The sequence below is a fragment of the Gallinula chloropus genome, assembly GCF_964237585.1.
Source record: "Gallinula chloropus genome assembly, chromosome: 5".
In the NCBI taxonomy this organism is placed as follows: domain Eukaryota; kingdom Metazoa; phylum Chordata; class Aves; order Gruiformes; family Rallidae; genus Gallinula; species Gallinula chloropus.
The window spans coordinates 790,001-806,274 of NC_140090.1; the positions used below are offsets into that span (position 1 = coordinate 790,001).

A 16,274-nucleotide genomic window follows, 5' to 3' on the forward strand; every position below is an offset into this window, starting at 1 on the left:
GAGGCAGCTTTTCAGGCAGTTTGGTGAGAGCCCAGCCCCGTGCACCCCCCTCCTCGGGGTTCCCACACTCCCCTTCCTCCCAAGCAAACCAGGGAGCAAACTGGGGAGGGGGGGGGAGGGGTAGGAAAAGCAGTAATTTATGAAAACACGGCACCCCATAATTTTGCCATTTTTCTGCAGTGAGGATGGCAAGTGATTCATGGGGAAAGATGAAATATCTTCCCCTGTCAGCGGGATGGATCTGGGATTTACAGCTCCTTCACTTGGACAGGAACAACTCCGCTCGCATGAGAATGAACTGCAAATCAGTTAATTGTAGATATGCAAAAACAACCGGGGGAAAAAACAGGAATCCGGGGGACTCAGTGAAATAAACTGAGCAGGAATCCAGCGGCGAGGAGGAACAGCCACAGCCCTGTGTTTGCTCTGGGGAGGCTGCCTTGGGCAGGGACCCCGCGCTGGGGTTACGCCGACCCGACTCCCTTCGCTCCGTGTCAGCTTTACCCATCAGCCTAATTACGTTTACATCAGTTGGACAAACAGATTAGGGTATCTTGGCCAGACAGAGCCCAGCCTGCCTTCCTTAGTTAAATAAAGGCTGCGGAGGAGAACGGGGACTCGCGCCCAGCGCAGCAGCTCTGCGGGGAGAAGGCACCAGGGCCAGCGCAGCGATGGACAGCGCCCAGCAAAGCACCCTCATCTGCTGAGCCCTGGGAGTTTTCACCCGGCCCCAGCCTGTGGAGCAGCCCTGGATCATCCCGGGCTCCCACGGGGAGTGAGGCACGGTGGCTGGTGTCTGCCCAGGAGTTCAGTTCAATACACAGCTAACAGCTCCCAGCGTTGCACAGACACCGGTCCCCCCGCGCGTCCCCGAGCAGCCGATCCGAACACACATCAGCCCTTGCAGAAGGTGAGAACGCAGAGCAGGCTCCAGGCTCGCTCAGGGGAGCAGAATTTAATCTCTGCCTTTATCTGCAAAGTAAGAAGAGGTGAGACCATCCCAGGGCATCCCTGCAGCAGGGCAGCTCCTGAGCGAGGAAGTACCGATGCCGGAACGCAGCCTGTCAGCCCAGCCACAGCAGCCCCACGCCTGGGGCAGCCCCACCGCTGTGTCAGGGGACAGGCACTGGAAAGCCAGGGGTGCTGCTCAAACTGGGGAGCAAGGACAACACCCTGGAGGCACAACACACCCAGAAATGGGAGAACCCCTTGTTTTGGTGTGGAGAAGCACGGCTTCCTCAGCAGCAGAGAGCTGTCCCTGCCGAGGATGGTTCTCTCTCCTCCAGAGATGCAATCAGTCCCCATCTGACACGGGAAACACCCAGCTCCGGCAGCCAACCTTAAATATTAATGCTGCTATGATACTCTGCACCGTGTTTCCAGGCCAGGCAGGGAGCAGAAGTTGCAATAAATCTGAGGTTTTGCACATTTTGGTGGAGGAACCAAGCAGAGGGAACCCAGCCCAGATGGGGGGGCAGAGCAGCCCCAGTCCATCTCCATCCTGTGCTGAGCAGCGGGTTCAGCACCGTGACCCAAGGCAATCCCGGGGCTGCCGAGTGGTTTTGGGACAGAGATGGTGGCAGCAAATGTTTTCTGACATATTACTCACAGAGCACGGATTAGATGAAATTCATAATCTGTGTAACTACACTCTGGAGGTATTGGTTGTGTTTATTTCTGGGGGGGCAGCGTGGAGGGGGCTGCACAGACACAACCCCCGCGTCCGTATCCAGCCTGGCCGCATCGCAGTTGTGGAACATCCCCTATTACAAGTGTAAATTAAAACCTATAAAATAATATGGAGATTATAAAAATTGCATTAAAACGGCTAACAGCTTTACTGATTTACTGACAATGAAAATATATAGCATTTCTTCTGTCAGAACATTCATCAACACGTGGCAACCCCGCGCCAACCTGACACGTGAAGTGATCAAAATGGATTAGGGAATCTCTCCTGCTCGTCCCTATTGATTTTAGTTATGATAAAACTCATCAGTGTGCTGAGGGAGGCTGGCGACTGGCATTTCCCCCCCTCCCCAGCCCCCCCCAAAGCCCGGCCGGTCGGCTGGCTGTAATTTCAGGAGGAGATGGGAGCGCAGAACCGGCCTGTCACCGGCGGGCGCACGCGGCTCCTACAGCCTGAGAATGCCAAGTGCTGTATTAACTCCTCATTTTCACTTCTCTCGACTACCCAGTGCTGAGTTCTGAGCTCAAATGGGGCAGTGTGGACAAAAATCACCCCGTGTGCACCCAGAAGCACCTACCCAAACACTTTTCCTTTCAAAAATCAACTTTCCCAGGGCTAATCCGAGCTATTTGTGTATCTGCCGTAACAAACGGCCGGCGAAGGGACTGGTTTTAATCAGCTTTATTGATTCATGCTTCCAGTTCTGACTCAGTTAAAAACAAGGCACATTAAATACATCCTCTTATTGCTCTATAAACGCATGCGGCTCATTCTGTATATCAAAAGTAATAAATAATGGCAGTAAAACACCAGGACAGTTATAAAAGTGACAGCCCAGCCTCAAACACAGCGATTAACAGGTCTGTCCAGGACACAGACCTACCGACAGGCTCGCATGCCGCACGGGCACCGTGCAGGGTGTACGTACACACACCCCAACTGGTGCATGAACACCCTGGGCGTGCAATTAATTTAACACACAAAACACCCCCCACCCACCCCCCCCACACACCCCAGAAATCCAACTCGTGCTTCAAAGGAGGAAAAGGAAAAGCAAGGCAAAGAGATAACCACGTTGCTGTGTCCACCCAGGGCCAGGACAGAGCCAGACAGGGACCATTTACAACTCTTTGGACAGGACATTCACATGAAAACCCCGCAGCCCAACAAAGCCAGCACCCCGGGGGACAGACAGGGGGTGAGAAATAAACACTCCAGGTGGGGATTTAGCTGGTTAAAATAACACATGCAGCCCCCTTGCACAGGGCAGCGGGACAGGGTCTGGCTGTGCCACACACAGGAGCAGAGGAGCGGGACAGTGAAGTGCCGACGATGCAAAGCGAATCCCTGTGGGAGGGCAGGCACAGGGCCGAGCAGATCCCCAGCTCGCAGCCTGTGCACAGCAGTGCTGAACCAAGGGAACAAAGAGCCTACTTTGGGGACGTGGCAGAAGCTCCTGGCTTTACAGGTAACTTGTATTGTTCATCCTTAACAGTGCTGCTTATAGAGCAGTGTGGGGAATCTGTCTTCAACCCGTACAAGGGGTGTTAAATATCAGAGATTCTTCTTTATGTGGCCTGGAACAGGTATCATGGCTTCTTTTTTCCCCCCCTTAGATTTCTCTTCACAGTAAAATCCCAAACCCCTTCCCTCCTTACCTGGCTGAACCAAAATAACCCAGGCACGGTGCATTCTCCTCCCCCTGTCCCCATGTCCTACCTGCAGAGGCAGTTGGAAAGGGGAAGCTGGCACGTGTTGCAGCACTTCACCTGCACACACTGGAGTGTGTTTCCAAACAGAAAGTTTGCAGGAGCACAGAAACAAGCCCCTTTATTCCTAACCCTGCCTGCCAAACGTGCAAACCCCTTTCTGGGAGCCGTGTCCCCCCCAGCACGGGCCTGGGAGCAGAAGAGCCGTAACCCCCTGGCAGTGGCTGCACTCAGGCACGTGGCAGGGCCACGACAACACGGAACGTGCACAACCCCCCTGAAAGGCATCACATCAGAGCGGCTCCTTCCCTCCAGACCGTCCCAGCTGGGGGGCACTGACACAAACTGAACCCTTTTCTGAATTTTAAATGAGACTTTTAAAATGAGACTCCCTTTTTTAAAAATTTATTTCTACCTACTGTTTTTAACCACCTGAATTTGTAAAGTTTGTGCCAAACAGAACATCTCCCCTCACTGTGCTGCATCCTCAGCATCTCCTCTGAGCCCACGTACCCGTCTGCCCTTTGCAAACATGAAACTAATCTTTGCTGCCCGTTACCATACTGCCATTTGCCGTTAGTGAAAGTGGTGGCCTGAGTTAAAACTGGGACCTGCAGCTCATTTGGAGTGATAAATTGGTGTTTATACTCAAAGAATAGAAGAGTGACAAACCTGTCAGTGCCGTGCTGCCCACCCAGAGCCCAAAGCCAGCCAGCACTGCTGGGAACACCTCGAGTGAGCGGTCCTGGCTGTCTTCTTTTCACTCACCTGCTGAAAAATCGCCCTTCCCTTTGGTAGAAAAGTTAGTGGAATGCAGAGCAAATCGCCTCACTTTGTGTTTTGAGAATTTCTTACCCAACTCCTAAGGCTTATGCTGAGAAAACCTGCTGCTCTCTGCTCCTCGGCAGCGGCTGCCGGCACCAGACACAGCACAGAGCGGCGCCTGCGCGGCGAGGCTCGGCGTTACAGAGCCCTGGCTTTATTAATATGGGAGAAAGGAAAGCTGTCGCCCAGCTTTTAACTAGATTATTAGCCTGGGTGATTAATCAAGATGTCTGGTAGCTTTCCAGCTCCATCGTGCTGATATTTTTGTCTGGCCGAGTGCCGGTACCGCTGGTGGAACGGGGCACTGCGAACAGCCCACCTATGGAGGGCTGGGCAGCTCTTCACCTCCATCCCAGCCTCTGGAAGCATCTGGCTCGTTCCTCTGGAGGAGAGGAGAGATCAGCAGCGCTCAAACTCCAGCTGCATTACCAGCCAAGCTCGATGCAGAGCGTTCAGAGGCAGGATTTGCTTTCTGAGCATCCCTTTCTTTAAAGGTAAAGGTGATATAAAAGTCAAGGAACCAGGCAGTACGTGCACGTGTGCACCCACACCTTTCTAGGCTGTATTCCCAACTGTTGTTAATAAGCTCCTATGTCTAAAGAACACCCAATCCAAAAGGCCACATGCTGGAGTAATAAGAACCGTACAGAAAACCGTTAATGAGGATAAACCCTGGGGAGTGCCCCGGTGTGCCTGTGTGAGGGCTGCACCGGCGGACGGGTACCGGTCACCTCCCACGAGCAAGGGCAGTCAGCAGCACTGGAATGTGTCTCAGCAGCAGTGTGCCGCTCCGCGCCTCCGCGGCTGCCAGGGGACGTGGTGCCTGAGCTCACAGCCCGCCGCCGCTCCGGTCCACCGGAATCACCAGGCGCTGCCGCAGGTTCTCCTCGGCAGTCTTCATCAGCACAGCCAGCCGGCTCCCGGACACGTGGCCCTTCTGAATGGCGCTCATCAGCTTGGGACACAAGGGGGGAGCAGCCCGTCAGCTCACTGGCACGGCAGAGAGCAGAGGAGAGGGCCCAGCCCCAGGGACAGCCTCCCACGCAGCCGTCACGGGGGTGCGAGGCCCCACCACGGCCGGGTAACGCCCGCTGCTGCCTCTGGGACAGCACAGGTCTGGTTCCCCACGCGCAAAGCGAAGCCACAGCGTGGCTCCAACCACTCACCTCAAGCCCACGGAGACGCTGCAGCGGTATCCAGGCAGGTTTTGGCAAGGCATGGGTGGTGGGAAGAGAGGTGCCACCAAATGCCACCCGTGTGGCAGTGCCAGTGCAGGCAGCCACCACACCAGGAGTGTCTGGGGACATTTAGGGATGCAAACCCATCTATTTCAGGGGTGCTGCTTTATGACATGTTTTAGTATCCCAGCGATGGAGCTCCTGAGGAACACTGTCCCTGATCCACTGCCAAACCCCAGCCACTGCCTGTCTCATCCCTGTGCCCTTCTTTGCTGAGACACTGTACTTGACTTCCACAATTCTTTCAAATCCAAATTCCTTTATAGACTTTTAAAACTAATTTGCCTTTAAGTCCTTGAAACCAGACTCAGCTCTATCTTAAGGAACACACACTAGTGCTCAGATTTTAGTTAATTCTTCTTTATCCCACGGATAAAGTGAGCATTAGACTTGAAATTACAGGCAGGCAGCTAGTGCAAGGCTGCTCTGGAAAGCAATCGGCACTTAGGAAATGCAATTTCTTACTCCCATTGAGCGCTAAGAATCCTTCAGCTCTCTTCCCCTCCACAGGAAAAGCTATTAATTACATCTGCAGCTGGCCCTATGCAAATGTAGCACTGGCCTTCAGAGCTGGAAGGAGCGTGCAGAGGGATGGACAGGAGGGAACCCCGTGCTTCACAGAGCTGCCAAGGCTGGGAGCTCCCTTCCTGCTCTGTGAGGGTGGGGAAGGGCAGGACCAGCAGCAGCCAGAGCTGTAGCCACAGCCAGCAAGGCAAGCCCACCATCACCTGGGCTTGTGGTCCTCCCTCCCTGCCTCCAGCATGGTCCTCGCAGCCACTGCCCTGCTTGGCCTTGGCCCTACTCTCAGCTACTGGTCTCGTGCCCATCCAGCCTGACTTTACCACTTGCTCACTGGGGAAGAGACCACCAAAGGGATGGCTGATCCTCTGGCACCGCTGTGAGAACAGGAGTTTCTGGTAGGTGGGGGTGTCAGGACCCCCACAGACATCTGCTGTTGGGGAAAAAGCTTCCTCCTGGGACGCCCTGCTTGCACCCAGGGCCGGTCCCCGCAGCACACTCCCCTCCACGGAGCACAGCAAGCACAGCGACCCCGGACCGGGCTCACAAGGCCAGTGCTTGAGTTGCTTTGGCAACCTGAGGCTGGGCAGAGGACAGCACTTGGCAGCGTGCTGCTGCTCACCTGGAGAGCTCCATGTACCCTGGCACAGCCTGTTCCTATAGTGCAATATAAACGTCCACAAATATTTGCACTCAGCTTTGCACGAGCATCCTGCGGCCAAACGCCACGACTTGCGAGTTTCCAGAGAGCAAACACAGAAGTATCAGGAGCTGGCTTAACAGAGCCATTAAAAACCTAAACAAACACTTCATGTGTTTTGTTCCCTCCCTGCAAACCTGCTGATTTGCTGACCACACTCCCTGCTCTGAGCTCTCTCCCTGGTGTGCTCTGCGCTTCCCGGTGTGCTGCTCCCTGCCTCTCACAGGTGGAGGTGGGTGCTGCAGCACCCATCCCTGCTCTGAAGGATGTGGATCCCGTGGTGGGATGCAGGGGAGCAGGGGTGCAGCTGTGGTGATGCAGAGTGTCACAGGGGTGGCTGTGAGATCGCAGCCCTGCAGTGACTCACCCTTTGGATTTTACCCATCCCGTGGCTGAGGCCAGGCCAGCCCTCCTGACATCGCTCAGCAGGGTGAGGCACAAACCCCAGGGGGCCACCAAAAACTCCACAGGGGATGGAATTATGAGTTGGTTCAACCTCTTAACCACAGCATATCCAAGGTAGAGTTTAGCACAGCCCCCACAGCCCACTGTGAGGCCGCTGCTGCCAGTCACAGTTCTCTTACACTTCAATACAGAAGCACAAACCCAAAGCCACTGGTCCTTCCCCCACCCCTCATGATTTCTTTGGGGTTTCCCCCCTTGCCCCCAGGTGCCTTTCAGCTGCCCAGCTAAATGGCTGCATTTTAGGCAAAGCAACAGCCCTTCTTCCTCCTGCCCAACACAACCTGTGAGAATTTTCTGCATTTAGATTCAACAATGCTGCTCTTATCCACAGCTCATCTCCAGAGAGACAATTACCATTTCCTTTGCCTTGATCTTGTTTGTTTAACTTGACACAGTGAAGAAAGGGCTGACATTGACCAAAATCCCCAGCATTAATTTCTCTCATGTTCGGCATCCATCATTGCCACCACGCAGGAGAGACATGGCTCTCACTTGAAATGCCACACCAAGAAAGGCTCCAGGAAAACAAAGCTGCCTGGCAAACTGCTGAGGCAAGAGGAGCACCCACCCTTCCGTTTTACAGCCCTACCACTGGGGAGTCAGTGCAGTGCCTCTGGGACACCTGGAGATCATGTCAGCCAGCCCTGGATTCCCAGTGGGATTACATGGGCTGGCTGTGCTTGAACCATGAGCTTGTTTCTTTAAAACACTCAAAATAGTTTAGGAACTACTAACAATCACTGAACAGGCCCAGATGAACAGCAGTGTGTGGCTGTGCTACACCATCTGATGGGCAGCTGTATCATTTTGAATGCACCTACACAGGTTTCCCCCTCAGAAAAGCCAGCTTTGGGTCTGCTCTGTGGGATGCTGAGGAAGCAGGGCCTGGTCTGTGGGTCTAATTGCTTCTCCACATGAACAAACCTCCCTGGATGTCAGCGTTGCTCCAGGACAGCTCTGTGTGTGTCACCTACTTTGTGATCTGGCAACAGCATCCCCACTGCAGCGTGCACCCCAGTAACGCTGGCCCAGTCGCCAGCCCAGCCCTTCAGCAAAGTGGGGAGGGGGTTTCTAACCCTTCCCTCCACAGCTCCCCTCAGGAGAAGGCAACACCTACCTGCAAGAACTCGTTGAGCTCCACCTGCCCGTTTTTGTTCAGATCCACTTCATTCAGGATGTCATGGAGGGTGTTCTCAGCGATTTGCACACTGATGCTCTAGACAGAAACCCACAGCAGAACGTCAGCTGGATCACCCAGCACCATCTGAGCCACACTCAGGTTTAGATAAGAGCCCTGCAAAGGGAACCAGAACACACAGAGTCCTTACCTCCAAGACACGCTGCACATCCAGGATGGTAATAAACCCTTTCTTGTCCTTGTCAAACATGTGGAATCGCTTCTTGTACCTGCAAGATAAGGATTATCAGAGGGAAGAACTGTGCTCTGAAGAATGACAGGTATTAATTCCTAGCAGCACGGGAACTCTTTTCCTTTACTTACCTTTCAATATCTGAAGGCAGCAGAGTGATTTCAGAGCGGTCTGTTAATTGATCTGATTTTACCTTGTAGCCCATTTCATAATAGAGGAATTTTTTAGCAGCTTCAAGTTCTTCCTACAACAAACCAAACACAAAGCTGTACATCTGAGGAACAGCAAGTTCTTAGGCAGTTTTCTTTCATGTCGTGTTCTGGAACTTCTGCCACTCGACTAGGATGTACCTACGGTCCAAAACTTACACAGATGCTCACTGAAAAGTGTTTAAAGACTAAACACTAAAGCTAAGCCTAGGCACTCTGGCCTTGAAAGGAGATACCAAGCCTAGTAAAGCCTTCTGAGGGAGGATGGGTCCCTCCAACCTCAGCTACGGGCTGCTGGAGCACAGGCTGGCTGCACAACCCTCCCATCATGCTGGTTTCAAGGGAAGCTCCCTGTCCCCTTTGGAGTGGGAGAGCTGGGTGAGTGGTCACAGGTTCTGGAGGCTTCAGAGCGACAGAAGCCCCAAACTGTGTGTCCCATCAGGGTACAGCACTCCTTGTGCTGCCTCTCCTCTGCTGCACTCTGGACAGCAGCATGGGCACAGCCCCAGCACGCCAGGCATTTATCCTTCTATGGGGACAGAACGAAGTGACACTGGGTAACACAGGGGAGGCGATGGCTCCAAAGGGGCAGCAGAGGGGTGCCTACATCTCAGCTAGTTACCCAAGCACTCCTGACAGCCTGGGGAGATGGGAACAGGGCTGGGGGTGCAATTCAGCACGTGCACAGCAGACACCTTCATTTGGGTTTGTTTACTGCAGGCACACAGAGCCCAGCCTGGGCAGAGGCCTGGCAGCACCACGCAAGGACAGCGAGGTGGGGCCCATCTGAGCACAGACCCGCTGGGGATAAGGAAGCCAGCAAGCCAGCAGCTGAGGCCAGAGGACGCTGCAAACCCAGGGCTGTCCCATTTCAAAAGACACAGCAGACAAAGAGGAGTGGCACAGTTACAAGATCCTCCTTTTCTGAGCTGATCCGTTGAAAGTGTTGGCAAACAGAGCATTTGAACAGTAGTGCCAGACATCTTTAAAGCTGGGGAACAACAAGATATAGGTCTTGACTTCCCTCCTCACCCCCCAGCCAGCACCAAGTCCTTAGGGAGCTGTTTGGATACAGCCTTGATAACAAAACCCACCAAGTGAATCACTGTCAGGAAGATCCAAGCATCACTTGAAGTTTTCCGTTCAACTGATTTAGATCATTAATGTGGAAACCACTGAAGAAAAATACAAGTGTTGGAAGAAGGCAGCCCTTTGTACCTTTTTTTTCTGCTCACTCCAGTTCAGTTCTTTCCCCATGATCTCCACGATCCTGGGCAGGGCTTCCTCTGCAGCCTGCACGTTCAGGAAGGCCAAGCGAGTACGTCTGGAGATCATATCCACTGCTGTGCGGGCATACTCCTTCACACCATAGACCACCTGCACAGCAGGGCAGGGGGGGATGCAGGTGAGAGAGTGGACAGACAGCATCAGAAACCACCTCCAGCACCGCAGCCTGTGCTGCTGGATAGTGTTTCTGTGACCAGTTCCCCCCCACAACCCAGAGAGGGGTTTGAATAACCCCCTCACCCTTGGAGCATTTTATGAAATGCATCTGGGATGCAAAGGTGTAGAGATGAAATAGGAAATAGACATTATAAATATTTAACTATACATAAATATATTAATACCTGTCCATATAAACATAAAACCCCACGCTCTGGGGAAGGGGAAAACAAGAACAGAGAAAGATCCAGACCTCACCAGAGGAAGAGGCTTGTGGGGATGTTTCAGAGGGAGACAGACCTGCTCTAGGACCTGCTCATCCCAAGAAGGCAATCAAAGAACTTCATGCAGTCTTCCCACATACCTCAGCTTCGATGTAAGGGAACTCAGACACAAGGCGTTTCCCAACAATAGGCCACCTCTTCCCAGTGACTTGGGCTATTTTGGCCACCTCAAAAGCCTTGTCGCCATATGTCGAAGCCAGATGCTGAGCCACCTGGGGAGGTGAAAACACACTGGGTAGGCTTTTGGAAGCACAGCAAATACACACAACTTCCTTGTCAGCTCTCTTACCACTGGTAACAGGCTGAAGAGGGCATTAGGTGTTGGTTGTGTGGCAGAAAGCTGCTTGTGTTGTGAGTGTGCCAGGCCAGTGCTACACGCTGTGTAACTGTGACTAGCGATGTTCCGACTCTCCTGCTACACCCTGAGCACACCTGGAGTACGGATTTTGCTGGGCTCAAAGGCAGACAGACCCTACCATGTCATAGCATTTTGAAGCAGGGAACAACCAGCATTGGGAGGAAGGGAAAAGGGAAGAAAAGCAGCTTAGAATTCACTGTTAAAACTCTTTGCCCAGGCAGATAACCAGCTCTCCCCCGGCTCACGAGATCTCTGTGCAAGTTACACTGGCATTAGATGCTGTGGGAAAACAAAGCCCTCAGAGAAACCCCAGAGCATCAGCAGAAGCCAGGACTCACCTCACTTTCAAGCCCATAGTCTTGGACCAGCCTAATGTAGAGAGTGGGGCTCCAGTCCTCAGCCCCTTGCAGCTGCAGGCCAATGGTCTTACTGGAGCCTGCCTTCAGCCCGTGCGCCTGAACAGCCGCGTCAATGGTGTCCTGCGCCATGGCCCGGTACGTTGTCCACTTCCCACCTGTAAGCAGAGGTCCCCTGCTGGATTTGGGGGCAGCACAGGGAACACAAAGCGTGCAGCACGTGCCGTGTGTGCTGCACAGAGCACAGCCTGCTTCCCAGGCCTGCTCCCAGGGGCCGGCCGCACCAGGGCTGACAGATCACTGTCCAGTTACAGGAACGTGGGGGATGATCCCGCGACAAGAGCGGGCTGGGCTCAGCTCCCTGGGAAGCCCCGGCAGCCGCCGCTCAGGAGCCCCTGCCGTACCTGCTATGGTGACGAGGCCGCTCTCGCTAATGGCGACGACGTGATTGCGGCATATGGACTGCGTGTCTTTGGAGTTGGGGTCTGTGACCAGGGGACGGATGCCACTCCACGCTGCCAGCACGTCTCCTCTCCTCACTGTGGGGGACCAAGATCGGCCAGAGTCAGGCAGGAGCTGATGGGTGCTGTCTCACAGCCCTCCACAGCCTTTGGCGCTGCCCTGTGTGGGGGGTTGGACTGGACGATCTTCCCAGGTCCCTTCCAGCCCCCAATACTCTGTGGTTCTGTCAGACTCGTGCTGTGGAACCAGGGCTGCACCACACCACACCTGTTAGTGCAGCAGCTGGGGAAGATGCTCCAAAGCAAAGGAACAAGCTGAGCTACAGGATTAAAACCAGCCCTGTGCTGGTGGGCATCAGGAATATTCTCTAGCCCAAAACACAGAGAGAGAGAGGCTGTTTCCACACAGAACAGAGATCTCCTGGCAACTGATCAACCAAGAGAGATGCAACTGGCACCAAACTCACCCATCAGCTTGAAAAACCCCAAATCCAAAACCCAAACCCTACCAAAACACCACTGCCCCTGTCCCCAGCACGTTTTAGGAACCAAACCACAGTGTTTGCTCTCAGGACTTCACAGCTTCCTCTCTGGCTCGTGGGTTCTGAGTCCTCCTCCTGACAAGCAGTCCCTGCCCACGGCCTTTACCAGGAGCACAGTTACACGCAGGCATGAGGACATTTCCTGGCCAGTTTGTGGTCAGCTGCAGCTGTCCCCAAGGCTTGTGCCCCACACCAGCACCTGTGACTGTGCAGCGACCTGAAAGGGCCCAGCTGCCTTGGCAAGAGCCACCTGGGAGAAGTCCACATCCCTCACACCATCACCTGGGAGAAGTCCACATCCCTCACACCATCACCTCTCCCAGCCCTGCTGCCTCCTCCTCCTCTTCCTCACTGCTCACTCCACTAGCAGCCTGACTAAATAGCTGTTTACTTCATCCCCTCCCCTGCTTCTCCTCTGCCTCCCATTACAGGTGCATCCTCACAGCAGACCCCAGCTGCAGGAGCACACCCCAGCTGCAGGAGGACACCCCAGCCTCCACAGTTGCTCTGTAGTGTGTAAAACATGGACCCAAGAGCTCATTTAATGCCATTCATTTTGTTTCCTCCTAAACTGGCGGTGGAAGAATGGACTGAGTGGCTCTGTGCTGGGTTTGTTGGCACGTGAGGTTTTTTAATGCAACTTTCAAATAAATGATAATTGAAAATCAGTAACGGGGTGTAAAAATATCCCCAAAGAACACAAAATAGATTTCAGAAATCAATGGTGCTCTGCCAGCATGTTTAACCTGCCAAAATGAAGTGTTAATCACAGGAATAAGATACCATATTACGTTTATAAACTAATGAAACTAGAAAAAGCAGCATGCGTGACACTATAATTAAACAGTTGGAACACGTCCAAGCCTGTGTAAGTTGATAACCCTGGCACTGTCTCTGGCAGCAAAAAGGCAGGTCTGCAGTGAGTTGATACGGCCAGCGCAGTTGTTAATTCAATAACAAGCAATCTATAAACACTGCTAATTGCATGTGTGAAGAGCAGCGTGCACCTAGGCAGGTCCCATTCAGGAGAATGGAGCCTCCCCAGCACACTCCTGGGGAACAGCTCGCCAGAGCTGCCTTACTCACAGCCTCTCCGCTGCCTGGCACCTGCCTGGCCCTCTGCACCCCTGTGTACCACCTTCTGCACCCTGCACACCACCTTCTGCACCCCTTTGTACCGCCTTCTGCTCAAGCAGCTTGGAGTTAGGCTTCCCAGAGCCTTTTCCTGGGCTCTGCACACCCCAGAGCCACTCACCACTCACCACCCACTTTGGGACACAAGCCCAGAGCGCTTCCACCCTGCGGGCAGTGAGCCTCCCTGCACCTGAGGACACTGTGCTGCTCTGACAAGTGCTTCTCACAGTCGTTTTAGTGCTGCTCCTGTAACAGAATTAACAGTGGCTTTTACAGAACAGATTGCTAAATCCCTGCCTGGGAAGGGAAGAAGCCTGGCTCTGGTAAACCAGCACCCAGGCAGAGCAGGCCAGCACCCTGCAACAAACGCACCCTCAGCTCAGCTACTGAAGGACATGACTGCCAGCAGGTAATCTTTACAAAGCCCCCTTTCTGCCTGCTCCCCTTTCCTCTCTCACTGCAAACCGACACTATCAGATATTTACCACATCAGGAAAAGTCAATTCTAAGAATAAAGTGCCCAGAAAGATGGAAATAAACCCAAAACCACAGGAAAAGTCAGAACAAGAGAAGTTCCTTCACAAAAAGTGGGTGAATTCTCTGATGTACTTGTACTGTGTGTGACCAAACCGCCCCAGTTCTGCACAGCCATCTGCTGCCACCCAGAGAGACTGGGAGGATGGGGCTGGGCAGCCAGCACCAGTTAGAGCAAGGCATGGGAAGCCCAAACAGGTACCAGCTGGTGGCTGTTTAACCAGTCCAGGAAGAGCAGGGGGAACTGGAAGAGCTTCATTTTATAGCTCTGAAGCACAGATCAGGATGATACTTAGGGCCTGCTAGCTTTAGAAGCACCCAGTGCACCAGAGCCACGGCTGTTCAGCTGCAGGTGTTCAGCCTGGAGAAGAGGAGGCTGAGGGGAGACCTTCTCCGCACCTCCCCTGCCCTGCCAGGAGGGTGCAGAGAGGTGGGCGATGGTCTCTGCAGCCAGGGGACAGGAGATGGGACAAGGGGCAATGGGCTCAAGCTGCCCCAGGGCAGGGTCAGCTCAGCTGGGAGGGCAAAGTTCTTCCCTGGCAGAGCTGTGGGGCTGTGGCACAGGCTGCCCAGGGAGGGGCTGAGTCCCCAGCCCTGGGGGTGTTTAACAGAGGGGAGATGAGGTGCTCAGGGATCTGGGTCAGCACAGCACAGGGACGGTTGGACTCGATGGGCTTACAGGGCTTTTCCAACCCTGTGACTCAGTGATACCGGTCACAGGAGAACTCCAGACAGGCAGCAGTGAGACTGAAAGGCCAGAGCCCCCCAGAGCCCCCCGGAGCAGCAGAGCTGTACCTTCCACATCGACGCTCAGGTAGTTGCGCACTTCGTTCAGGATGAAGTTTATGTCCTCCTCGGTGGGGATGGGGTGGGACGTGACGTCGGTGGGGCTGTCCGTGGTCCCCGCGATGGTCATCTTCTCCCAGGGCAGGAAGAAGATCACCCTGCCGTCGCTGGTGGCTGGGTCAAGCAGACCCATGTTATCCGGGCTGAAATAAAGAAGGGACAGGGCTCAAACCAGGTCAGGCATCACCAGGGGTGCTGTTCCTGCCCCCCAGGTAACGTCCCAGAACATCAGCTTAGTTCTTCTGTCAAAGGATTTTTTAAAAAGTAAATAACAGTAAAAAAAATCCCCAAACTCAGGTATTTCCCAGGTGACCAGGCCCTGCCCTCAGCAGGCAGCACAGCAGCGTGGAGCAGGGAGGCCCCTCTACGTGATGCTCAGGTATTGCCCCAGTTCCTTTGCCAGGTGAGTTAGAGCACAGCCTGAAAGCGAGCAGTGGGGCAGCTCACGTCCCTGTTCACTCTGGGAAGCCTTGCTCATGGGAGGTCTGCTCTGGGAAGCCTTGCTCATGGGAGGTCTGCTCTGGGAAGCCTTGCTCATGGGAGTTTCACAATCAAACACTGGGAATTCCAAACCAGGAATTACCTGAAACTCATTATGGAAGGAACAACTGCTTTTAATCAACAAACGGGCAATAATTTACATTATGCTTCTATGAACACTTCAAAATAAACTGCTTTTACATTGGAAAATGTTTAGGCTGTCCCTTTTCTCCTTCCCCTCTGTCAGGGAGAAGTGGAGAAGTGCTGGAACAGGCTGCCCAGAGAGGGGGTGGGTGCCCCGTCCCTGGGGGTGTTCAGGGCCAGGTTGGCTGGGGCCCTGGGCAACCTTGTGTAGCTCCAGGCCTGGAGGTTGGTGTCCCTGCCTGTGGCAGGGGGTTGGAGCTCTGGGACCCTTGGGGTCCCTTCCAACCCAGACCAGGCTGGGATTCTCTCAGGTGCTGAGCCCTTGCACCGACATGCAGTCAGTGGGTTCAGCAGCTGTCAGTTGTATCTCTTCTGATGCTGGAAGGAGGGTACAGGAAGAGCACAGGGGGAGGTGGGGGTCCATTCAGCCCACTGAGGGCCAGAGGGGACTCATTCCATCCCTCCTGTGACAGCTAACCCAAGGAGCTGGGGGCAGACACAGACCTGCTGGGATGTGAGCTGCCTGCTCAGGAGCCTCAGCTGAAGCACCGAACGTTTCATTTTTAGGGAGTCTACACTGATTACTGAAGGTGAGTTTCAATATCTGGAAAGGCTAGAGGAGAAGCTGAAAATTTCATATATAGCATGTATATTAGAACATTTTTTAGATGATATTTATAGACAGCTTAAGCATACAGTTGGAGAAGTACAATTTAATAGGGGAAGCCAACACAGGTTTGTGAAAGGTAAATCACGTCAGACAAATGATTACTTTTTAAAATGAAAAAGCTATTGATTTAGAGACAGAGGAAACTAGAGATTTAATATAGGCTGCCAGAATATTCAGAAAACTCCAGGCATTTTCTCAAAAGTATGGATTTTTATTTTCTTCAAATGTGATTTTGTGAGAGCTGTTAAAAACAAGGAGGAGAAACTAGTGAAGACTCAAACCCAAGTTTCACCACAC

The 16,274-nt window shown here is 53.4% G+C and overlaps 1 protein-coding gene across 5 annotated transcripts in view; it reads right to left on the reverse strand.

Moving 5' to 3' along the window:
• Positions 1–2,356: 2,356 nt before the first annotated feature.
• Positions 2,357–16,274, reverse strand: part of GPD2 (glycerol-3-phosphate dehydrogenase 2) — a 57,813-nt gene continuing 43,895 nt past the window's right edge. For all 5 annotated transcript variants that reach the window (XM_084265473.1, XM_084265471.1, XM_084265474.1 and 2 more), the window contains 9 exons: positions 14,633–14,826; positions 11,571–11,705; positions 11,149–11,324; positions 10,533–10,664; positions 9,944–10,102; positions 8,648–8,760; positions 8,475–8,553; positions 8,264–8,362; positions 2,357–5,179 (listed from right to left, as the gene is read on the reverse strand). In XM_084265473.1, coding sequence (XP_084121599.1) covers positions 5,054–5,179; positions 8,264–8,362; positions 8,475–8,553; positions 8,648–8,760; positions 9,944–10,102; positions 10,533–10,664; positions 11,149–11,324; positions 11,571–11,705; positions 14,633–14,826 — 1,213 coding nt within the window. In that variant the 3' untranslated portion in view covers positions 2,357–5,053. The remainder of the gene's footprint in view (positions 5,180–8,263; positions 8,363–8,474; positions 8,554–8,647; positions 8,761–9,943; positions 10,103–10,532; positions 10,665–11,148; positions 11,325–11,570; positions 11,706–14,632; positions 14,827–16,274) is intronic.